Source organism: Siniperca chuatsi, linkage group LG20, assembly GCF_020085105.1.
Source record: "Siniperca chuatsi isolate FFG_IHB_CAS linkage group LG20, ASM2008510v1, whole genome shotgun sequence".
Classification (NCBI taxonomy): Eukaryota; Metazoa; Chordata; class Actinopteri; order Centrarchiformes; family Sinipercidae; genus Siniperca; species Siniperca chuatsi.
In genome coordinates, this window is record NC_058061.1 from 21,485,837 (window position 1) to 21,511,938 (window position 26,102).

The 26,102-nt window shown below is 41.8% G+C and overlaps 1 protein-coding gene across 2 annotated transcripts in view; it reads left to right on the plus strand.

Annotated features, from left to right (window-relative positions):
• The window catches only part of dnah9 (dynein, axonemal, heavy chain 9), a 143,900-nt gene that overhangs the window by 105,318 nt on the left and 12,480 nt on the right, over positions 1–26,102 (plus strand). For both annotated transcript variants that reach the window (XM_044178887.1, XM_044178888.1), the window contains 11 exons: positions 1,397–1,561; positions 2,772–2,912; positions 3,996–4,166; positions 4,343–4,465; positions 7,022–7,215; positions 9,349–9,497; positions 11,240–11,367; positions 16,006–16,233; positions 19,158–19,349; positions 19,475–19,666; positions 22,348–22,518. In XM_044178887.1, coding sequence (XP_044034822.1) covers positions 1,397–1,561; positions 2,772–2,912; positions 3,996–4,166; positions 4,343–4,465; positions 7,022–7,215; positions 9,349–9,497; positions 11,240–11,367; positions 16,006–16,233; positions 19,158–19,349; positions 19,475–19,666; positions 22,348–22,518 — 1,854 coding nt within the window. The remainder of the gene's footprint in view (positions 1–1,396; positions 1,562–2,771; positions 2,913–3,995; positions 4,167–4,342; positions 4,466–7,021; positions 7,216–9,348; positions 9,498–11,239; positions 11,368–16,005; positions 16,234–19,157; positions 19,350–19,474; positions 19,667–22,347; positions 22,519–26,102) is intronic.

The window sequence follows — 26,102 nt, forward strand, 5'->3', positions numbered from 1 at the left end:
GCACTGAGTCCGGCCAAGTAGAAGGTCACAGTTGACTCACACAGGCAAATGTCCCCCGGTTAAATGTCCACCACTCAAACCCATTCTGTACTTTTTCTCCCTGCTCGAAGCGCACGCATGTCAGGTCGTTGCTTAAAATGCCACGAATCACATCATTTTGTTTCTCTGTGCAGTTTTGTCAGCGGAGAACTTTTCAACTACAGAGTGGGTAATAACGTCAAACTCAGAGCATGTAAGATGTAACAAGGCAGAGGCTCAATTAGTTTTAACAATGGTGTAAAATACCTCTCATCACTGCAATAGGAAATACTGTCATAAAGAGAGCAATTAAGCAGTGTGATCTCTTAAACTATCTGCTCCCCTGGCGCGATCTGAGGCTGAGTATGTCTTTTGTCATGGGAACGTTATGGCACAGGGAGGAGGAACAGCTCCACCCCACCCCAGCAGCCTCCCAGCTCCCCCGGTGATTCCACGGGGGGGGCAGAAACAGCACTGCCAGAAACGTATTACCACTGTCTGTCAGGGATCACGCCACTCAAAGATCCTCAGCTGTTATCAGGCACCGACAACACTGGAGTAGGCAAATCTCACAACAGCCCACCCTCCCGTAATTACAACAATTCAAAGGTCACTGAGGCCTCTATTAAGGGAAACTTCAATAAAGCAAAGTCATTATCGAGCAGAAACAAGGAGCTACAACAGACTATAATGAAGGACAAAGCAGGATGAAGCAATAAAGAGAAGCCTCAAACGCCAGGCTTTGAAAAAGTGAAAGTTTCTCTCAAACACTTTTTGTTTTTTCAGCTAGAACAAAGACAGAAAAAAAGCTGTTTGAGTTCACGCTTTGTTAGAAGACGGGGTGCATTAATCCATATGGTGAGGTGTGTGAGTAAAACCCATTATGACTGAGCTATGTGTGTGCATCTTCTGCCTGATGCCCATATTGGTTCATAATTGAACACATAATGTCTTGTAACTGATGATTCATAAAAGATGTGAGTGTGTGTGTGTGTGTGTAGTTCACCATCAAAGCTCCTTCCCCTCTTGCTCCAATCGACGGTCTCGTCACATTGAGGGTTAGGTCGCTTGGCAGAGGTTTGATGTCGGCAACCAGACGGAAGCAGGCTAATCCAGCCCAGAGAGCTCCCTTCATGGGTCCAGATAGCTGATGCAGAGCATATTGATTAGTTCTGTCTTTGAGGTTCCCTTAAGTATTCATGTCCTCATATTGACCCACACCTTGAACATCTCCCACCGCCTCAGATTATGATGATAAGGCCAGAAAAGAACCAGACAACAAGCGTGTGGTGTATCTGAGAAATCCTCTGGCATGTGGAATCAAATTGAATCGTCAAGCTGAAGTTTGTTTTTTTTTGTGTGTTTCTGCGTTTGTTAGTCCGACCTGACGAAACAGCAAAACGGTTTCAAGATCACTCTGAAAACTCTGGAGGACAACCTGCTGTCCCGTTTGTCCTCAGCTTCAGGAAACTTCCTGGGTGACACAGAGCTGGTGGAGAACCTGGAGACGACCAAACGCACCGCCGCCGAGATTGAAGAGAAGGTCCACTTCTTTTTTTATCTTTAACGCCTTTTCTTTTAATGATCACTTCTCTACTTCTGTTAATGCTTTAGATTACAGCCGGCAAATGAGTACCAACAATTATGGGGTACAATAATATAGTTACTGGGTAACAAGATAGGAAAAATGTGAAATTGGTCCCTTGTTCACGGCTTTTATACTGTAATAACAGTGTAGTTACTGGGTATAAGGGCTGTAAAATTGTTCAGAAAACATCTGTGGCTTTGTAACCAAAGTTAGAGGGTTCTGGATAAGGATAATTAAGCCTGGCTAACATGTTGGCCAGATCCAGTTCTGCTAGTGTTTCTTTTCTTTTTCTTTTTCTCTTCAGTGGCAACAAATAACACAAACTTGAGCTTATGGGCCAATTCCTGCACACACACACACACACACACACACACACACACGATACATCAGAACTGATTCTCTGCTATAATCATTATTTTACTAAGTGAAAGTGTCACACATAGTTTGGCTCCTTTTCACATAGCTATTGTAAAAGAACATACAGGCTAAGTTTGTTGGCGCCTTGTCTGTACCCTGTAGTTATTAAATATGTAACAGGGAATTAAAAAAAAGTACTTTTACTGTGTAAATTATTTCTAGGTTCCTCCTTACCACAAGTATGTTAACCCATTATTCTCTGTACTTCTTCCCTTGTACCTACCCAGTAAGTATTTCATCGGTTTTCCATATGTACAAAATATTTACACAGTAATTTGCATGCTGAAATCTAAACCATTGCAGGATTCTTCTCTCTTACCCCCTTGCTTTGTTTCTCTTTTTTTTTTTTGGTCAGCAAATCAAATCATGTCATAGCGCATTATCACTGCTAGAAGAGAATTACTGATGCTTCTGATACTTCAGAGCACTTCTTAGGAAGTACTGTATGTTGTGAATGTGCCTTCTGTCAGCAAGGAGATGAGCGCTGCCTTTGCAGATGTTCATTCTTAATCATAATTGTGCAGGCATTTGCTGGTTTAAAAAAAAACAAAAAACGGCACATAATTGTCGTGTTCCACGCAGTGTGAGAACATTTTGGCTGGAACCGTGAAATTGGAATAGCTCTGCTCTTCACTGGAGGGTGTTTTTTTTTTTTTTGTGCTAACAATTTCATCATTAGCTGACTGATGAATCCTGAGTGTATGCTTGTGTCTATGACTGGGATTCTGTTTGTGTGTCTTTACTGTAGGTAAAAGAAGCCAAGGTGACAGAGGCTAAAATCAATGAGGCTCGGGAGCACTACCGACCAGCAGCAGCACGGGCTTCCTTATTGTACTTCATAATGAACGACCTCAATAAAATCCACCCCATGTACCAGTTCTCTCTCAAGGTAGGCTGTCTGACACGCCATGTTTCCTCCCCGCCTCACGGGCCCTCAGTGAGACCCCTCTTTACACTCACTCCTCTGTTCCTCCTTTCTTTCTTCCATTTGCTCACCATGTTTTATGCTCTTTGGCCTGCTTTTATTGTGTTTGTGGCTCCCTAATGTGGTTATGTAGAGCGTAATGTCTTTCATATTGTCAGCCAGCGAGCGCTGAGAGGAGGCAGCCTGAGATATGGTTTGCAATCACTCCCGACTCCGCAGGTAGCTGCCCTGGCCCAAGTTATTTCCCAACATAATCAAATGAAAACACATTCAGAGTGTATATACCTTTGACCTTGTGAATGAAATGAAATACGTTATAATATGTGTTCTTCGCATAAAGTTAGAGCAAAGTGTGACTCAGCTAACAGAAATGACACCAGAGCACACAGAGTAGAAGATAATGACAATTATTTCCTTAGTAACGTTTCAATTTATAGTCTCTCCAACTAGAACTAGACTAGCTAGATTAGACAAGAACTTGCACCTTTGGTAGTTAGACATGTTTGACTTTTTTGGTTCAGTCTCACCGCTCTCATCAACCTCATTTCCAGCAGCAGCAGGCAGCTGTTTCAGCGAAAAAAAGCTCTGATAAGCCCACTTTACACTACCTGACCAGACTCGCTGGTGAACATAGTGGAGCCTCTTGCAGCTAAAGAGTCAGATGTTTTTCTCTGAGCCGGTGGAGACCAAAACAGAGCTAAATGGAAAATGGAATATTAGACTTTCATTCGCTCATTTCACTCAAAACACATTTCAATCAATTACATTAAAGGCTTTCTACAAACAGCCAAAGCAATATTGATTAGTTCATCTTTAGAACAAACCACATCATATCCATCATGTCGGAGGTGACACTGACTTATGATTAACAGCCAATATGAGCCATATATCAACTCATCCCAGTTATTGATTAATATCATTTGATTTATTGGTATATATGCTGTTGACTCTAAGTGACTCTATATTCAACGATATTGTTACTCTGGTACTTTGATGTCAGATACTGAGACAGTGTTGAGCGTTGTTCCCGCTCCTGTGCTTCCCCAGGCATTCAGTGTGGTCTTCCAGAAAGCAGTTCTGAAGGCCGAGCCGGATGAGGCTCTGAAGCAGCGGGTGTCCAACCTAATTGACAGCATCACCTCCTCCGTCTTCCAGTACACCACCAGAGGCCTGTTTGAGTGTGACAAGCTCACGTACATCGCTCAGCTCGCCTTCCAGGTAGGAAGGGAAGCCGGTTTCATCTTCTGCATGGTTTGTTTTGAGAACAAGCTTGCCATTGAATCAGTTGCCCCCGAGACCAGCGGCCCTGTTTGGATCTAATCAAGAGGAAAGGAAATGTGGTTTGTGCTGAAAATACAACATTTCGAAGTCCTTCCTGTTTGTTGTGTCCCCAGATCCTGCTGATGAATAAAGAAATAAACCCTGCAGAGCTGGACTTCCTTCTGAGATACCCTGTCCAACCAGCTGTAACATCACCAGTAGATTTCCTGTCCAACCACTCCTGGGGAGGGATCAAGGTACAGGGAGAGGCAGAGAGATAGCTGTATTCTTGCCACTACTGAAATGTAATAACAATGGAGAGGAGCTGAAGTCTTGTTGTGAAATACAAAGGGGTACCACCAGATCAAATATATTTTCAGGTTGTGGTCAATCCAGCAATAGGTGATGCTGGACACTAGGTGATGTGGTAACTGCTGGCTGTTGCTAGGGCTGAAACAATTAGTTTCATTAGTAGTTAAAATTACGCTTCGAAAACTTGCTGATTTTTGTATTTGTGTGATGTGAAAATGTGAGGATTTGCTGTTTTTCTCTGTTTTAAATAATTGAACATGTAATATCTTTAGGTTTTGGACTGTTTGGACAAGGTATTTTAAGATGTCACCTTGGGCTCTAGTAAATTGTGATGGATGTTATTCACAATTCGCCATTTTTTTTTACCAAATAATGAATCAGTTAATCATAAAAATAAACAACAGATTAATCAATTATAAAAAATAATTACAATAACATTCCTCCTTTGTGGAGCAGTTTATACTCCTGCAGAGCAGGATTATAAAAAATAGGATTTTGTAACAGAGCTAATATGCTAGCTTTCTTCATTTTGGACTCTCAGAGTTCACCAAGGTTTATTTCTGCAAGACAGCTCTGTGCAGATGTGCTTCACCTGTGCGAGTAAAATCCATTGATTGCTGCAATTCTATTTAAATTCAATAATTTAGTTCTGAAACTTTGCTAGCGCGAGTGCTAGTTCAAGCAGTCAGTGTGAGAGCATCCTGACATCCACCTGTAGACGCTGATTCCGCCTTTCCCTACGGAGTAAGTTAGTGTTGTCACTCCCTGCTGTGCTGAGCCTGGTGCTGAGTGATGAGGTCAGAGCCAAGATGTGAAGTATTAATGCTGTACATATTCTACACTCACATAATATTCCATTTTATATGAGTTGGCTGATTGAAATGCAGGTGTCACTGTAAATGCCATCCCAAAATAGTTTCCTCTTCCTTAAAGACAGAACTCTCCTCATGAGAGTCATTGGAGATGTATTAAAAAGATGCATAAAGAGTGTTAAATTGTACATCAGTTCTAGCTTTAGAATCCCATCCTGGATGCCCTTCAGTGTTGAAATCTTGAAAAATAGTCTCCACTAGTAAAAAATGTATTGACTCCTATTTCTTTCCAAATTAAGTTTTCTTGAAATCCACAATTTCCCTCAAGTTATTTTAGCACTTAGCGGCTTTACGCAGTGTGTGGAGTTGCTTCCTATGATGCAATTTGGGCAGCCCAGTCTCCCAACAACAACTTTGCATTAAAGTGAAAACATACTTAAAGAGTTGGCAGCATAACTGAAGTCTGTTTTCTCTGTTTCACCCAGATCTCCACTCTGACAGCATCTGATTCTCTGGGGCCCGGCTTAGCTCTGCGACCCCGCGTTTTAACATTGAAAGGGCACTAGAACAAACTCTGCATACCCGTAGTTCCTCTTAAAGAACAGACGTCTGGCAGTGCAGCCCTGTGGACGTCAAGCAGCAGAGGTTCCCTCTCTTGTCAGATCAGTTTATCAGCAGACTAAACCCTAACGGCAGCATGTTTTTTTAGCCTCTCGTGCTCATGAATTTTTCAATCTGTACTGCCTAGAATATTAACTTAACCTAAACCCCTCTGGGAGTTTGGAGACGGCCTTTCCCCAACTGCACTCAAACCTACTGTGGATGTTTAAGGCCCTGCTAATCAAATTCTGTCACTCGATTTTCTTATTGCAGTTGGAAACATAATCAGTTGGAAAGCTTTAAAGGAAGATAAGACCCTCTGATTGTTTGGCCCTCTTGATGATATTAGCGGAGCAGGAATCCAATGAGCCCCAGTGTATTCTCCCCTCACCGGGGCTAAGAGGTTGCCAACCGCCTGTGGTAATTAAACAAACTGAGTTGAAGCAACGGACACTCTACCTTACCACCTCATACCCAGGGGTGAGCAGTTGTAGAAAAGCAGATTCTATGGATTAACATGGACGTTTGTTTCCATGAAACCGTGTGCTCTATGTGTCTGCTGTGGGAAGGTTTCAGGAGCCTCCTCATTAGTTTATACAGTACAGGAGACAGCATACACACTTGCATGTATGTGCGTGTGTGTGTGTGTGTGTGTGTGTGTACTCATCAGGGAGTGTACCTGCTCAAGGCTGCACTGCGTGACACTGCTGTTCTCCTCCGATGAGATAAGGTGTCTGTCAGCTGGGGCATCACAAGAAAGCCCCTACTGGTTCTGCAAAGGATGCATATTCAGTCCTCCCCAACCCCCCGTCCCGTTATGAAAGGGATCGTGTTTACTCAGCATTTCCATTTGAATAAATATTATTTATATAGTCGTGAGGAAAGATAAGCACTCCTCTCTGTTTTTTGTTTTTTTTGTCTCTCTTTTTCCACCAACTTTTGCAAATAAAGTTAGTCCCTTTGCTGTGTATTGTGAAATGTTTCTGACGTGGTCAAAAACTTTAATGCGCATCACTGATCACAGAAGAAGCAGCACTTTTTCAAACACACTTTTTCTATATGAATCATTTTTCTTTCCCCAACCGCCAGTCCCTGTGCTCCATGGAAGAGTTCAGGAACCTGGACCGAGACATTGAGGGCTCGGCCAAACGCTGGAAGAAGTTCGTCGAGTCCGAGTGTCCAGAAAAAGAGAAATTCCCACAGGAATGGAAGAACAAAACCTCGCTCCAGAGACTGTGCATGATGAGGGCCCTGAGGCCTGACCGCATGACGTACGCCGTCAGGTGAGAGGTGGAATCATAGCTTGCTCTTTGCTCTGTGATCTGTGAAGGGTCTTACTGACCTGTGCTGTTCGGTGAAAGTGTAAACGTTAAACATCTTAACCTTTAGCTTATAGTTTGAGTTGACAGGGCACCTGTGCTCACTGCTGCTATGTTTGTCTGTTGCTTAGAAGTAGCGGCAGTAACACAGCTCTGCAAGTACAATCAATGAGCCTCATTATTAAACGAGACTGTAGAAAAAACCCTCAACCGCTGTCTAGGAACGTCATCGTATCAAACGTGGACCCCGTTTCCACCTGGTATTAACATGCAATCTCTACTTGGATATCTTATCTGAATATTAAAGCACAAAAAAGGAGCTACCCATATATTTTACTTCATATTTTAACTGTTCTTATAGATAAACCCGCTGTACAAAGTTAGTGACTAGCTGGTGAACATAGTGGCGCAAGAGCCAGATATTTTCCAGGAGTTAGGGGAGACCAAATCAGAGCTAAAAGGAGAGGAATTATTGGACGTAGGGCTGGGTTATGCTAGAAAAGAACGGGTTTGTACAACATGTTGTCCAACCATGTAGGAAGACAAAAGTGTTTATAGCTGTTCAGGACGGGGGTGAAAAGCCGGCCATTATAGAGGGTGTGATAATCCTTTAAATATGGTGATAATGGCACACATTTTCAGACAGTCTCTCCTAGAAGGCATTCATAGTGTTGTAGTAGGTTGTGACAGAATGTGACAGAAATAGTTGTGTAAGGAATGAAAAAAGAGAGTTTGAGAGAGAAGTTCAAATCTTGCTTACTTTCTCACCTCCGCACGCCTGGCCAAACTCTGCGTGAACTGTGTGTGTGTGTGAGGTTGTCAGCTTACTTGTCAGTGTCAAGTGGATGCAGTGTGCAAGTGTGGGAGGGAAGGGGCTCCTTTACATTAATTAGGTGGCCAGAACCACAACTCCAAAGAAATGCTATTGTTTCTCCAAGTGGCCTAAAACGGTCAATTAATGCAGGTTTTAATAGGAATAAACACCAAAAAAGTTGAAAAGCCATCTTACTACATCTTTTCCTGCTATCTCAAGCTGCCTAGCTTTAAAGCTACAGACAAGCCCTTCTTCAGAAGTGGAAATATAAGTTGAGCCCATAAAGCTGCGTCACTTTGGGAGACTGTTGAGGGGCTGCTGCAGTTTGTCACTGAAAATTGTCACTGATGGGGATAGCCAAGGTAGCACTAGTGCTAGCAAACCACTTCACTCGCTCTAACAGTATAAGTAATGTTAGCCTAGTTAGCAAGGCTACCAAAATGTAGCCTAAAGATGCTCTGGGCCGTCTCCATCCGTGACTCTCCTCTTGGACATTGTGGTGCTCCCCTGAGAATATTCCACGTCACTTCATTTGTTTGACCACCAGTTCTGCATATATAATTTGCATATTGAGATCTGTTCACAACGTGGGCAGAATTGAGAGATTGAAGTGCTTATTAATACCAGGTGTGTATACAAAGGCCACGCGATCAGATGTCATTTTCCAGGTCATGTATCTTAATACAGATCACATGTTAATAGCAGTGAAATGGGGTCGTGACGACAAAAATCTGTCGAGCCCTTTCGCTCTCAGAATACTGCGATAGGCTTTAAGTAAGATGGCTCAGTTAAGAGGCAGACCTCTATGTAATTCACCTGTATATTTGTGATGTGCGTCATACATAGCTGAAGCTATTTATCGATACTATATTTTCCTATATGTAAATCCTTGCTGGCAGAATATTTGAAGATACAAAGCTCACATAAATTATTTTTTGATGGATGATTCAAAATCACAGCAATTTAAAACTTAATTTTAAATGCTTTAATGATTTTGCCAGCAAACATGCCAACGTAATGTCTATTTACTTAAGAGTGAACGGTTCAGTTGGAACAACAGTAAGAAAACCGTGATGTTTTAAAGGCTGAAGGATTTAATCCAGAGTGGTCGAAAAAAAGCAACTGACAACACAGCCATGACTAGAGTTCATATTTTTTTCTATAAGCAGCTGTCTGTCTAATGCACTGTACTACAGAAGATTCCCACTCTTCAAGTTATTCAGCTTGTCGGTCAAAGATAATAAAAAAGAGTTGAGGAGAACTGAGTCATATTCTCCCCGCAGAGATTTTGTAGAGGAGAAACTGGGGAGTAAGTACGTGATTGGCAGATCACTGGACTTCGCCGTCTCCTTTGAAGAGTCGGGCCCAGCTACGCCCATGTTCTTCATCCTCTCTCCTGGAGTTGACCCTTTGAAGGATGTGGAGAAACATGGTAATAATCTCACTTGTTTAATCTTTAATAAGCCATGAAATTCAGCCTCTGAGTGTGTTCTGGACTTTTATCAGAGCATACATATTGTCAATTTATCTGTAATGTCTTTGTCGTGGGAACATGCAGGATTTTCATGGAATAGCCTCTTGAAGTCAAGTGTAGGCATACCTGCATGCATGATTTCCACTTTGATTCCTACTGCATAGGATTATGAATCAGAACAGCAGTCATCCCAACACATCTGCTATGTATCTCTGCTGTGATATCAGCCGTCACTGCCAATGCACAACAGGCTCTGGGTAGATTGAAAGGATTATACTAAAGGTCAGGAATATATGAGACGACAACACTGGTGCATTAGGGGCAGCAGAAAGTAAATGTCATTGGTTTTAGAGTTACTTAACATTCCTGTATGAATAATGCGGATGGCAGCAGGACGCGCTGTTTTGATTTCTGACCACAAATATGCAGAAAGTCTAAGCTTTTGTACTGACCTGGAACGGGGTACCATCACAGCCTGACACTTTTGAAATCTGCTGCCAAATAATTCAGTCTGTGGGTATTTGAAGTCAGCTCTATGAAATATTCAGATTTGCAGGGATTGTATCAGTTTACCGGAACAAAGAGATTTCCACAGTGTTTCTACTATAGAAGAGTCCCCATACATTTCCAAATGTCATTATTTTTGTATTCAAGTAATACGTCATCATGCTTAATTTACAGATTTTGTCGGATTTGACTTTTTGGGATTTTCTTTTTCTGCTTGAAAGTCCCTCTTAAACGCATGAATCCATACCATCAATTCATTTCAGCATGACAGTCAAATGCAGCTGTTGTTATCCAGAACACACAGCAGGAATACCACTATTTATGAATATTTTAGATGTCTCATTTTTACAAAGAATTGGATCCCAGGCAGCAGCAGGTGGTTAAATCAGCCGTAGACAGACCTTCGGCCCTATGTGAAATCCACCATCCTTTCCTAATATGATACGAGGGAGCACTCCTACTGCAACTGCTGGAACGGGATGTGATTTTTGATTATCAACACCCTCACTTTTTAACGTAGTCAATCACATTAAAGCTAAAAGTAACCAATCGCTGCTGCTGTAGAGAGAGCGCGGAGACGATGAGTAGCAGCAGCCACATTACACTGAACCACAAAGAGGTGCTTTTCCATTATAGCTGTGACTACTGGGTTTCTCATTGGTATTAGGCTTCAATTAGATTTTCATTAGATAGTATGATGTGATTTTGTATGCTCTGCAGGGGACTAATATCCCTGAGACAAAACCTTACTATCTGCCTGCTTTAAGGTTGTCAGGAGTTTTAATGAAACAGATAGAAATAATTGTATTGTTTGAGTCAAATCTCATTGGGCAGACTCAAGGGGAGCAAGTAAGGCATTGACCATCTGCTGATTTTGACGTTATATGCATACCATGACGTTTTGGGGGAATTTGCTTCTTTAATTAGAGTTAGACTTTCACATCAGTGTTCAAACGCCCATCAGTACGTACACATGCAAGAGACTGTTTCTAACTGTTTTCATTTCAGTAGTAAGTTCGGAATGTTGCTGGTTTGTTAAGTAAAAAAAAAAAATGGACACTGATCTTCTCGTCCAACTCTCAATAGGTTAAAATAAGCTAAGCTTCCAAAATATCAGACTACTGTTTGAAGCCTATGAGTTCAACAATGTGTCGGATTTTTGTTTGAAATGTTACTTATGTGTTTTCTTTCAGGGAAGAAGCTGGGTTACACATTTGACAACAAGAACTTCCACAATGTTTCTCTGGGTCAGGGTCAGGAGGTGATCGCTGAACAAACCCTCGATTTGGCAGCTAAGAACGGCCATTGGGTCATATTACAGGTACAGTATAACCGTACACATACCATACAGGCACAGACAAAAATATCTCACTGTGGTATTAAATATGATGCACAATAAATACTGCTGTGTATTTTACACTCACCGTATAAATTCACCGTTCACAGAGAGCCAACATACCATCTAATTTGTTTTCATGAACGTACTGACAATCACACTGGTCAGATCCAGTTATATTTCGGGGTATTTGGACACTAATATGAAATGTATAAAATGACACTTCAGTATGATTGTTAAAGCATTCTGCCTCTCACTGAGTGGTAAATCAGTGATACAAAAGGTGTCAAATCATAAAAAGTATGGTTGCAATAAAAAGTGCCACAGACGCTCATGAAAACAAACGCGTATATCTAAAACGCATTTTGCAAAATGAACATAGGGCTCATTTTGTGTCAAGGATTTTCTATTCAGGAGTGGTTTTAGGTGGCATTTCCTTTATCTGTGCATGTTGTGAATGAGGTGCATTATCACATTGTTTTTCATTGCACACTCAGTGGGATGTTTGCTTTCCTCCCAGGTTTGTCTGCATGGAAAAGGGAATTTAATTTTCTGCGGAAATTTTCTAACTGAAAGGGCCGCGGCATTATACAGTACAATATCTACAGCCGCCGTGTCTGTTCTCCTCTTATCTGGAGGGCAAGGCCGGCGTTTGCATTTTAAGTGGAAACCTTGGTGGAATTCTAATGGGAAGTATCGACAGATATGAACCGCAGACCGGGCACTGCGGGACACCCGTTTCTTTTAATTCACATAGCTGGTAGAAATTCCGAAAAGAAAAAAGATTGGGACGCCATCACTCTCCGCTCCAGACCCAGGATAGCAAAGACAAGCAGTTGTTTAATTACCTTTGCATAAGAATCCCGATCGATAGGCTTAAAAAGGCCTTGTCCCCCTGGCAACAAACCTCCCACTCGCTTTATCATCGGCTGTCTGTTTGTCTGCCCGCTGAGAGCCACCCCTGTGGCACTGAGGAAAACAGAGGGGAGGGGAGGGGAGGTATCATATTCTCGTCTCTCCTGTTTTTACCAACAGTATCTTCTCCTGATATAACGCTCCATCTTCTCTCTCCTGCGCCTCGTCCCACCCTCTCATTCCGCCATGTCACTTTCATACTTTAGTCTTATCATTTTCTCACACCACATCTACCCTCTCATCAATCCTCATGTCCTCCCACCTTTCCGACAAAGCTGCTATCTCTCCCTCCCCTCCTCACCTTCTCATCTCAGCTATCCACCTACCTATTTCCCCTCCCCCTCTCATCTCACAGTCCACCTTTACTCACCCGCTGCCAAGCCTGGCTCCATCAGTGGAGGGCCGGGTCAATGGCAGGTCCCCCCTTCGCTGACGGGTAATTATACTGCAGAACAGCAGCTCCTGCTCAGATGGGCCTGGGAGACAGAGATGCAGAAACTTTGAAAGCAGCCCACTGGGAGGGAGGATGGGGGGGGGCAATCAATCGGGCAGATTGAAGTTGAATATCCCACATCGGTCAGGCAGTGGGAATCGAGTGGCCTAAACCACATTCACTGCTAAAGCCACCCCATTTGCACCCGGCGGCAGACAGAAGTGCAGATACGAGAGAAAGCAGGAGAGACAATTTGACGAAAATGCCCTCCCTCGATGTTGTCACTTCACTTTCCTTTGTAAGGTAGAGCCAGAAAGCTTTGGTGGTCTTGAAACTTAAATGATTCATGCATTCCCCTTTTTAAAAATCTTACATTGAGAGTTGGACAAGATACATTTTAACTATTGATGCACAGATGACACTTCTTAACCTACAAGGATGGCAAGGAATAAACTGAACAATTTCAGTTACATTGAGAATATCACTATTGTGGCCCAGTTTAAGTAATTAATTTGAAGGAAATGATCTTGAATTTTATACTCCATATAATAGAGTTGCGAAATGGGAGGAGCTGCTGGTTCCAGAAGTATCCCCCCCCCCCACTGTAAATTCCAGTTTTAAAGTCTTCTTTTACTGATATCTACAATGTTCCTCAACACAAAAACACAGAGAGTCTACTGGATAATGTAATAATAGAGTAAAAGGCTCAAAGAATCAGAGCAGCAACAAGGATTCCCCCTTAATAAACAAATACATAAACAAGTATGCCAAACTATACCAAAGATATTTCACATAAGGAGGAGGTCAGGGTGGTGGAGGGAGCTGCAGCAGCAAACAGCATTGGTGATAGTGAGAAGTGTGAGGTTATAAAGGCTGCACTGGACAACTGCATGAATATGATAGGACGTGACAAGTCAGCTGATAGACATGAATGAAACAGCTAATGCACGCTATGCTTCAATTATGGCAGTTTTAACTATTTCAGCGTGGTTTCTCAGAAAAGTGTAATCTTCCGCTCATTGTTAGCCGTGCACGTAACATCGTTTTAAGGTCGGTGATTGGATGTTTCTTACTGAAATGCACCTTGGGAGTTGTAGTTGTAGCCTCTCTACTTAATGTACACAAGCTAGTTCCTTTGACTTTTTATTTAAATAAAATCTATAACCTATACATATCTTCCACTGTAGTTGCTAATTTTTTATACTTAGCATTCGTCCTCAAGAGTTTAATTTCCATTTAAGCTTTGCAAGAGCTCCAAATGCCAGTCATCTAACATGAAAATGAACGAGACTTAGTTTTTGAACCCTGGACACTGAAAATACCTTTTCACTTTACAACTCTATTTTCTACCATCCTCTCCTCAGTTATTTTAAGTACTGTTCATATCTAATTCCTGTATTAGTAGCCTGTTCTGTGTATTTTAGCCATTACATAATGACAGATGAACCATAGCAAACTTTTTAAAACAAATTTATGGCTACTATGAAATATAATTTAAATGTTTTACAGAGAGCCAGCTGACAATATAAAATAAAGACCCTCAAAAGTTAACCTACCGCACTCAAACTGTATCCTGCATATTTGTGAATTTATTTTAAATTTAGACTCAGCGGTCTGTCATGCTGTCAGTGCCTGCAGTGTGTCGGCAGTCCTGTTAGTCCCTCAGTCCTGTTAGCTGTGTTCCTACGTCAGTCTGGAGTCTGCAGGGCCGCCTCCTCAGTGCTGGAGCCCAGCTGTGCAGCTGTCCTCAGCGCTGCTCCTTGACGAATGTGTTTTTGCGTGTGTGAAAGAGAAAGATTGTGTACGTGCACCTGCATGTGTTTATCTTCTCTTGTGTACGAGCCAGCGTGTGTGTGTGTGTGTGTGTGTGTGTGTGTGTGTGTGTGTGTGTGTGTGTGTGTGTGTGTGTGCGTGCATGACAGGCAGTTCGTTGTGCTTTCCCTCAGGTTGTGTTTTATAGCAATGCATCAAAGACCTTGCCAGTGGTGTCTTCTAATGGGTTTTAGATTCAACTTTTATATTATTATGTAAATAGGTGACTCTTTGATGTAGTATCAGCACAGTCATCACAGCGGCTGGAAGGCCCTTATCAAGAAGACGTTGAGGGAACAAAAAATGTTGCACCTGAAAGTTAATTAAAAAGCCATAAAATAGTGGCTGCTCCTCTGTCTTGTTTGTTTGTCTGTCGGCCTGCTGGTCTGTCTCTCTCTCTCTCTCCGTTCCTCCCCCTCTTCTCCCCCTGCAGCCAGAGGATGAATGGTTTCATTACAGTGACAAGTTCTGAGGCAGTCTCTCACTTCTTCTGTTGGCTCCCTTTATTGCCAAACTATTTACATGCCAAGAGGAAGGGTTGTACTCTGGCTTGATGAAAAAGCGCTTGAATTTAGACTTTTAATTTGTATACCATTCATTATTCTCTTAGGCATCAAGAGGCAAACTAACTTATCCCCTTCTCGGCTTCAAGCTCCTCCCGGACCTCTCTCTCTCACAGAATGTAAAACTTTTCTCTCCTCTTTTGTTTTTCAACGACTCTCCCAAAAATTGACGTTCCGCTCCCTGTCATGTCCCGTCGTTCGGAAAGAGGGCTAGCTTCAGCCATCTCAAGGAAGATTAAATATGGAGAGCAAAGGGAAATGAGAAAGTAAAGAGGCTTATGAATTAATGACTGGAGTTATTAGTGCTGTAATTAGATTTAGGGAATGGGCAGTGCTGCATGGTGAGATGTGGGGGGCTCGGCTGAGTCCTTATCATTCACAGGATATCCTGTAAGTGTCAGGCCAGTTGAGATGGAAAATTGAGCTCATCCATGCTTGTGTGATAGTACAAGTCAGCTCTGCTGCCCGTGCCGCACCGAGAGATGAATATGCAGAAAAGTCAAGCTGAAGTTATGCCGGAGAATGGTCGCTTAATGTCAGCAACCTGGAAATGGGTTTCAAGTGCTATGTACCATTTAATTTGGTGCCACATCAAAGTCACAGTGAAGAGAGGAGAATATGCAACATTTTAATTGCTCCTTTTTGCTAGTTGTCATTACAAATATAAATTATACAGGCAATTCCAGCATCAAGTACCTTATTAAACTATTATGTGTTATCCATTAAAGCCCAGACTTCCACAGATATCCAACAGAAAACATTATCTGGGTGTAGATTAGGCTCTCTACCCTCACAGAGGAGAATTAATTTTGCCTAACAACTTGTCCCCAACCAATAATATGCAATTCTCCTTCTTAACCCTACACTTGCTGATCCCGTTTCCTGTTCCTCTCTCTGTAGAATATCCACTTAGTGGCTCGCTGGCTGAGTACTTTAGAGAAACTTCTGGAGCAGCATGCAGAGGGAAGCCATGAGAACTTCAGGGTGTTTGTGAGCGCTGAGCCCTCCTCCACCCCTGAGGGCCATATCATCCCGCAAGGCATCCTGGAGAACTCCATCAAGATCACCAATGAACCTCCTACTGGCATGCACGCCAACCTGCACAAGGCCCTGGACAACTTCAACCAGGTAATACACCAGATGTTGTGATGTTATTCCTGGAGGTCATCTGGAGGTCCACTCTTTAGTGGTGGAAAATAACTAAAACCATTTACTTGTATACAATTTTGAGGTAAAATATTTGAGCACTTTTTTACTACTTTAATTAATCGTTTCCATTACATTTGAGAGGCAAATTTTGTACCTTTTACTCCACTCCATTTATGTGACAGATATGTTTTCCAGTTACTTTTTACATACAAAATATAAGATTAGCTAAAATAGTAAGCATTGTTATTGATTGAACTACACAACAGTATATAAATTAATTAAAGCTGCACTAATCAATCATTTTATATTAACAGTCAGTCACCCAACTCTGCAGCTCCCCTCAGCTCTACAGAGCGTTTTGCCATCTTTCAGCCCATTGTTTTGGTTTGCAGCCCACAACTTTACTGTTCACACTCACCATTCTCATCACCAGCTGTGGCAGGCAGCTGTTTTACGTGAACATTTTTTTGATAAACCCTCTGTACACTATCTGCCCAGCACAAAATGACAGACAGAGTTAGCGAGTAGCTAGTGAACATAGTGGAGTATTTAGCAGCTAAAGAGCCAGATATTTTTCTCAGCAGTTGGTGGAGACCAAAACAGAGCTTAAAAGTAGAGTGAACATTGGACTTACATTTATTGGGTGGCCAGATACACAACTCCAAATGAATGCTAATATTGTCTGCTAGATGTGTAAATAAGTAAAAGTTTGCTTTTTTATAAGGTGATAATATGTTAGTGTTGCGTTTACAGCTTTCTCTGCTGCCCCATGGCCAAGAAATCTATGAATGCAGCTCTAAAACTAGCCTCACCTCAACTAGATACAACTTTAACATGCTGCCTAAAAGTCAATGCATCTTTCATAGTTATATTCCAATTATAAATTATATTAAATGTATATTTTAATATAACACTCTGAAAGGGGCTTTTTAAAGGTCCCATCAAATGATGCCATTACTTCCTTAACGTGAGTGTTTCCTGTTGAAATCTTTTCAGTCTTAATCGTAAACCAATGGTGAGAAAGGCAATTTGATTTGATAGAAAGTTATGAAAGGCGGGATAGTTGAAAAGTCTGTGATCATTTAATTTGACTTTTAGTTACACCCACTTGTGTAGCATAAGGTCATCACTGAAGATGCCAATTTCATGGGATCTTTAATATATGAGGGAAACTGACACTTCCTGTTGAAACATGCTACTTTCCTCAGAAGGACTCATGTTTGCCATGAGTGGCAGTTGAGACAACATATTCCAATTTTCACTCCAGATTTCTCATCAAGTTGCCAATTTGCAGAAATGTAGGAGCTAGCAGATGGGGAGAGTCACCTTTCACTCACCCTGCCTCTGACCCATGGAGGACAGATGTGAACGTAGCACATGCTCAAAGTTTGTGTGGTTACATTCTGCAGGGAGACGGTGGTATTACGTGAGGATGGAGATCAACAAAGTCGATTCGCTACTTTTTGTGTTTGTTATCTGAGTGGCCAGACAATATCATGCTCCTTGGCCATTCTTCAGCCCCTATAGTTAGAATGGATCAGTGCGCTGCAATGGCCTCTCCCAGCTTTTCTCTACCTTATCAGTTCTCCTCTCTATCTAAGCCTTACCATTATCTCAGTGTTTCGCTGCCAATGCATCTTCATCCGCACCATTACGCGAGCGCTCGGCTTCCTCCCAGTCCATTTCCACGATCCTTAGTTTGCCAATGTCTATCTGCCTGATAAGTGTAACATGCTTTTGAGCCCTGCCTTATGCAGAGCCACAGGGAGGTCCAGGATGGGGGAAATATTCCAGTCATGTGTACTCAGTGAAAGCTAATCAATGTTAGGCTAACTCTCTGTAATAGCCCACCCGCGTGGCTAAAGCCAGCGCTAAGCCAGAGAAATGACAGTTTCTTTCCTCTTGACCTTTTCACTGGGAGATGCGTACAGCTCCACTGCCTATTTCTATCCCCAGAAGCCTGTAAAATGGAGTCTGGGTAGGCTAAAGTTAACGTCTGGCAAAATGGTTTAGGTTTTTACTGAGGTAATACTTGTATAGTACTGTTGTTAAATAACCTGTTATGGATTTGCACTTCCCTGTTTGCTGAAACTGATCAATTCAGTTTATCTTACACATTTTCAGATTATTCAGACTCATGCATACCCTACCATATCTTTGACCTCTGTCTGTTCAGAGATATTGAGGTGTGTTTTTCAGTGCGTGTGCATGCATGTGTGTGTGTTTATGTGTCTTTCTCTCTGCAATCTGACTGCATGTTGTTTCTCTCCAGTCCACAGGTCATGAATAGGGAGGCTATGCATCTCTTTCAGCTGTGTTGAGCAGAGGAGTACTGTGCAGAATATTAACTAAATCTCCGAAAGGGTGTGTGTATGTGTGTGTGTGTGGCAGCCGGTTTTCACTGTACTTGTGTGCATCGTAGGAGTCAGCTCCCCAGGGCACTGCAGCAGGGGAAGTGAAAGGGCCTTCACCGCGGCACTCACCATGACACATGCTGGAATAAAGAGAATTTAGCCTTCATATTTCCATAGGGGTTATTGGCATGCTTATTTAACTGTCTCTCTCCCCAGAGATTACAGTGCCATTTACGTCCGGTTTTTTATTTGCCTGTCTGGAATAATGAGCCCAGGAGACGGTTGGAGGCTGAAAGCGCCTGACAAGTTGTGACAATTAAAAGGGAATCTCATCGTCGGATTTATTGCTATCTAGTCATCTCATTGTCTGTCTGTTAGTGTGCCACAGCACCAGGGATTTGACAAAATAAAACAGATCACAGGACTGCCTGCCACAACGTTTTACCTGTAACATACCGACGTGGCTCTGTTAATCCAGCTGTACAGTCCAGGAGGGTGTGAGTGTGTCACTTTTAAATATGTGTCACTCTTTGTTTTTGTATATTCCAGGACACGCTGGAAATGTGCGCACGGGAGAATGAGTTTAAGAGCATTTTGTTTGCCCTGTGCTACTTTCATGCGGTGGTGGCAGAGAGGAGGAAGTTTGGTCCTCAGGGCTGGAACAGATCATACCCTTTTAACACCGGAGACCTCACCATTTCTATCAACGTCCTCTACAACTACCTGGAGGCCAATCCTAAGGTAGATGTGTTTCTGCTTTTCTTTTATTCCTGTGCAAAGGATTACAAAGACCACCGTTTGTAATCTTAATTGGAACTCTAAACACATGTGACCTTAGCTAAACACCACTGGTCTCTAATTCCCAGGTGCCGTATGATGACTTGCGCTACTTGTTCGGTGAGATCATGTACGGGGGTCACATCACAGATGACTGGGACCGCCGTTTGTGCCGGACCTACCTGGAGGAGTTTATCAAGCCGGAGATGATGGAGGGAGAGCTGTACCTAGCGCCTGGCTTCCCCTTGCCTGGAAACATGGACTACAACAGCTACCATCAGGTGAGGCGGACAAGACTGTGACTCAGATCAGGCCATTCCTAGTTTTTAGATTACATGAAAAGTAAATTAAAGTAATTCCAGCAACAAAAAGGATACAAGGGAGAAAGATGTATGTTTGTATGTAACCCATAGTTACAATACAAGGAAATATTAAGATTGCAGCAGTGGCACTCCAGGTGTTTTCTTGGGGCCACCAGGGTCCCCAAAGGGTGTCTATGTGGCTTCCAGCAATGAATGGTGGTTTAATATTGCTAAAATTGAATCACTATAATTAAAAGTTTTTTCACCATCACTATTCCCCGTGTACAGTGTAGAGTTCTACAATTCAATGCTAAATCAATAACAATAAAACTCTTCCCATATGGGTCCCTGGGACATAACAGATTGTAGTTTGAGTTACATAAATATTTCTCTGAGGTGGAGCTGCTCTGTGGGTGGAAAGAGTTTGCCAGTAAGTCTAACTGGCAAACTTGAATGTTAGCAAACTGAGATTACGAAGTCATCTAACAAGGAAAGTCATGAAAGTTAAAATAAGTGGAACTAGATGAGTCATGGAACTCACAAAATATTTATTCACATGCACAACAAAATGGTGTAAAGAATAGATTTTGTGCTAGCAGCTGTGTGCTTGTATCCATCCGTTGACTAAACTTAAGGTGGGCAAGCCTGTCCCAGCATGCCTTAGGATAAATAACAACACCAGTCCATTGCAGAGCTGTCATTTATGTAAACAAACACTCAGAATTCAGCAGAATTAACAATGTGTTAAATGACTAAGTGTAATGTAAAAGGTGTTGTGACAGACCCACAGACAGTTATCACCCCTCAGTTTTATGGAGTGTTTTAACATCTTTCAGCTCATTATTTCGGTTTAAGGCAGCTGTTTTCAGCGATAAATCAACTCTGATAAACCCACTGTACACTAATCGCACTGCACCAAACAGCAGACAGACAAAGTTAGCAACTCACCGGTGCGCATGTTTTTCTCAGTGGTTGGTGGAGAACAAAACTGAGCTAAAAGGAGAGAGCATATTGGACTAATTTAGCCAAAAACACAACTTAAAATCAATAAGCTGCTCCATGCCTGCTCGATGTGTAGATAGGAGCTTGAGCCCCCACGCTGCCCTGGTAGTTAAACATTTAAAATACTTAGAATAAACATACAGCATACATCAGCTTCATCACCATGATCACCATTAATAATGTTGACATGATTGAGCCTGACTTTGCATTGGATCTCTTCAGACATGTGGCACGACAGCTCCAGGCATCATCGGGTTACTGCTTCACCTCAGTCTACCTCACCTGGTCTGTCATGTATTGTTATTTATCATTTAACACAAACCTTGATTGACAGGGTGAAATCAGAAATGAGGTAGGTTGTGTCAACTGCTGAAGCACACTATAAAGGCTCACATATTATGATTCATTCTCAGAAATGAATAAATAAGCATATTGTGCTCATTTCAGTTTGGAATTGGGAGTGGTTGTTTTTTGGGGTGGATTTTTGTAAAGCTTCATTTTATGACAACCAGCTTCACTGGTGTCCCTTAAGAAAAACTGCCAACATTTATATGAATGACGGTGGTTCAGAAAATGTGTTCTTCCAGTCCAGATTTCCCCCATGAGGTCCCTGGGTGGACACAGGGAGTGGGGAGCACGACTTGTATTTAATTTTCCCTCGGTTTGGGTGCTGCGCAACGGGCGCATCCTGGCTGTCATAGTGGCTCCGGTGGGAAGAGCTGGAGCGTTTTACTTTTGGCTGTCACCACACAGCCAAGCCGAGGGCTGAGTGGTTGAGATTTGGCTGAAGAACAGGGGCTATAAAGGCCTGTGGGTCCCCGGGGGTCTGTTAGGCCATCGCCTCGCTCATAACCATCTGGAGCAAACAGTAGATTTAGGAGAGGAGAGGGGCGGGATAGGCGCAAAGACAGAAGGTGACTCAGCAGTTTTACTCCTCTTTCAACAATATACAGGTATATGCAATCAGCCAAAGCTAGCCAGCATGTACAGAGGAGATCAAACAAGCTGACTACAAAGTGTTTTTGTATTAAAGGCCAATATATTTTCCATCAAAACTTTCATCAGGACATTATGATTAGAAGAACTTTTTTTCATTTAATGTAAGTGCCCCACAAAAAACAGCCTTACTCAGTTGAGCTTCCACTTTCATCTGCACTAACTTAAAAGCATATTGATATTCATTATGGACCAGCAGATGGAAAATGCCACATTTCCTTCCTTGTTATGGTCATTAACCGTCTGTCAATTGATTCTTGAGTGTTTGAATCTCACCCAGAAATATCTTATCATTTATATGGTTCCATTCTTGTCCTTTGTCAGCGGTACTTTAGAAGAAACACCTGAGAGAAAAAAATACTTTTCTGTCAGGAAGTAATTGGAGTTGCCAATCTTTATGCTGTTAATGTAAAATAATCTAGGGTAAATTAGGGTTAGTGTTAAAATACTTTCCTGTTCAGGTCAAAAACATGTATTTAAATTGTCTTCACTTTCAGGAGAAAAAAATCCACCATTGTGACCATGTATTTCACTCAGGGTTTTGCTCCGGCTTCATAGAATTTCAAACTTCCTTAAAATCCTAAATTTGAGGTTCAAACAGAAATCCATAAATCTATGTTAAAATTTCTACACAGTTCTGACATTGATTTCTTCTGCCCCAGTACATTGACGACGCCCTACCTGCCGAGTCGCCCTACCTGTACGGCCTTCATCCCAACGCTGAAATCGGCTTCCTCACGCAAACCTCTGAAAAGCTTTTCCGCACGGTGCTGGAGATGCAGCCCAGGGACGGAGGAGTCGGTGAGGGCGGTGGGACAACGCGTGAGGAAAAGGTAAAAAGGATGACTCATACACCGAATCTGTAGATATGAGAGATAGGTATGTGGATAGGCTGATATTGGCATTTTCTTACTTTATATCCATTCATTTCCCAAATCTGATATGATGGACAGTATTTACTGTACACTTTATGTATGTAGGACAACCGAACAAAGTATGCAGACACCCAAATATTACACCCATAAGTGATTGTTGAACATCTCATTCCTAAACCATGTGTATTAATCTGCTTCTATAACAGCATCCACTCTTTCTGAGAGTTCTCTGATGTTGGGAGATAAGGCCTGGCTTGCAGCTGGCGTTACGGTTCATATCAAACATGTTGGATGGGGTTGAGGTCAGGCTCTGTACAGGCCAGTCAAATCCTTCCACACCAAACTGGGAAAACCATTTCTTTATTGACCTGGCTTTGTGCACAAAAGCACTGTAATGTAAGAGGGGGCGAGACCATTTAACCTCTTTGTAGGCAAACATCAGGATTTTTATATCAATCCTGTAACTAACAGGCAGCCAGTGTAGAGAGGCAAGAGTGGGAGTAATGTGCTCCTTCTTTTTTGACCTTGTTAAAACTCTTGCTGCTGCATTTTGAACTAGTTGGAGACGGGATAAATATGTGACACCAAAATATAATGAGTTGCAATTATCGAGGCGGGAGGATATGAAGGCATGGATTACTTTCTCCAGATCAGAAGTACAGAGAATTGATCTGAGGTTGGAGATGATGCGGAACTGCATGAAGCTTCATTTTACTACCTAATTGATTTGTTTGTCAAACTTCAATCCTGTGAATGTGAAAAAAATAATAATTTTTGCATGTGATTTAACAGAGGGGGCCAGTGGGTCAAGATGAGGAGAGATAATGTTGTGGTCCAAATAAAATAACTTCAGTTTTTATTCTCATTGAGCTGAAGAACGTTTGCTGCCATCCAGGATTTGATGTCTTGAAGACAGTTATTGAGGTCAGTTAGTTTGTTGTAGTTATTAGACTCTAGGGAGAGGTAGATCTGAGTGTCATCTGCAAAACAGTGGAAAGATATGTTGTGTTTTTGAATAATGTGGCCTAGCTGAAGCAATTAGATGGAGAAGAGGACTAGACCAAGTATGGAACCTTGGGGGACACCATAGGAGATGGGGGCTGAGGAAGAGGATGAGTTGCTAATAGAGGCCTTGAAAGATCTGTTGGATAAAAATGAAGAAAACCAGTTTAAGGTAGAACCAGAGACCACTGCCCATTGGTTTAAGAATGAGAATAGTTAGCAGTTAGATCTCGGAGCAGTTACCGGCAGCTAGAAGGAGGTCGTTAGTTATTCTCAGTAATGCCAATTCAGTACTGTGAAGAGCTCTGAAACCAGATTGGAATTTTTCAAAAAAAAAGTTTTGAGCCAGGTGGGACAACAGCTGGATAAAAACTACTTTTTCAAGGATTTTAGAAAGAAAGTGGAGTTTGGAGATTGGTCTGTAATTATTGAGGACTGAAAGATCTAGATTAAAAGTGGCTCGACAACTGCGTGTTTAAAAGATTAGGGAACATGGCTGGTTTCCAGGGAGCTATTGATAACTGAATGAATGCTGGGGCAAATGGTGCCAATAACGTCTTAGAAGAGTTTAGTTGGAATAATGTTGAGAACAGGTGGAGGTCTTTGTAGAAGAGATAATATGATGAAGTTCTGGTAAAGTGATGGAATTAAGGGAATGTAGAACTGCAGTGTTCTCAGAGGAGATGGATAGACTTTTTACAGGTGGAATAATACTAGCTCCGATATCAAGTATTTTGTCTCTAAAAAAGTTAAAGAAATCCTCACATTTAGAGACAGATGCTTCTAAGCAAGAGGTGGAAGTGGAGGTGGTGACAGAGTTTAACACACTAAAAAGTACCCTGGAATCACGACAGTTTTTGTCAGTGATATCAGAAAAGTATTGAGCCCTGGCATTTTTGACAGCCAGCTGGTATTTATCCAAGAGACCCTTCAGAATTTGAAATGAGATCTGCAATTTATCCCACTTCCACCTCCGCTCTGCCCTTCTGCATGCTCTCCTTATATCTGTAGTATTATTATTATTAAGCCACGGTGAGGCCAAAGGCTTATGTTTTCGGCCTTGTGGCCGAAACAGTACTGTAAAATAGAGAGACAAGTTCCTCTGTGCTCACATCAGATGGTGCAGCCTACTGGTAATGATGGGAGCCTAGACCCTGGAGCAGGGCGGACAGGAGAAGCGTGTGGCAAATTGAGATAAAAAACAATTGCCCTGTGGACAGATAGGTGAAAATCTTCTATCACTATCTATTGGAGATAGAGAGACCTGAGGAGAGAACTAAATCTAGGGTATGGCCTTTAACATGGGTTGGGCCATGCACAGATAGTTGGAGACCAAAAGATTCAAGCAAATTTATAAAATCACAGGTCATGGCTTCGGAGGGACAGCAAATGTGGATGTCGAAATCTAAGAGAGTGAGAATATTGGCGTATTTCGGAGCAATGTGGGAAAGGAGATCAGAGAATTCACTGAAAAAATTAATATTGAGCTTAGGGGGTCTGTATAGAACTAGGCAGAAGACTGGCGGGGTGCCATCTATCACAGAAACATTCCCATTGTAATTTCCCACAGCCCGAGGTGATGCATTCAGATGTCTTGTTTTATCCAACCAATGGTCCCAAACCCAAAGATATGAAGTTTACTATCACATATGACCAAAGAAAAGCAGCAAATCCTCACATTTGAGAAGCTGCAACCAGTGAATGTTTGGAATCTTTGCTTGAAAAATGACTACAATGATTAATATTATCATATATTATTATTATCAAATAGTTGCCGATTAATTTTCTGTCGATTAACTAATCGAATAATGGTTTCATCATTTCAGCTCTAACAGGGAAATACTTTTGGCCATATGAAATATGTTTGATCGACGCTTCATTCTCATGGAAAGGCTTGAACTGATTTCGGTTACGTTATTCTCAGATTCCAGTATGTTATATTGCTTTTTGATTTATTTTCTTCCTACTGTTCCAGGATGTGAATGCTGTTTCAGAAGCCTTGACAAAAACAAATCTTGATTATACTTGCATTGTCAGTTTAGACATAACTTATTCAAAACCTTGTGGGAAATCTTGATTAAATATTGTGCCGTCTGGGGGTGCTCTATCATTATTCATTGGATTTGTTTGGTTAGTTTGACCCGTAGTTCCCAAAGAATCCCAAAAACAACATCTTCATGATTTTGAATTGCCAGTAACATCCAGTTTTTTCCTTTTTTTTTTCCTTTAGCAGCTTTAAGGTTTGAATTTTCATCTTATTCCACACTCTCATAGTATTGCATATAGAGTATCGGCTTGTTCCAGCTCTTCATTGACGTTATGTGATCCGGGTAGGATTTTAGAAATACTGAGCTCAGAGGCATACATGTGGCTCTTCTAATAAGAAGTGTTTTTTGCCTGGTTTGGTAAAAAGTGACTAAAGGTCTTATTCTTAATGCAAATATTGCATTAAATGTGTTCATGGAAGAAAAGAGAGCAGGCTCCTTAAAATAAAGTTGAAAGTGGAATATATTATGTACTGCTAATTTTGCTTTATTACT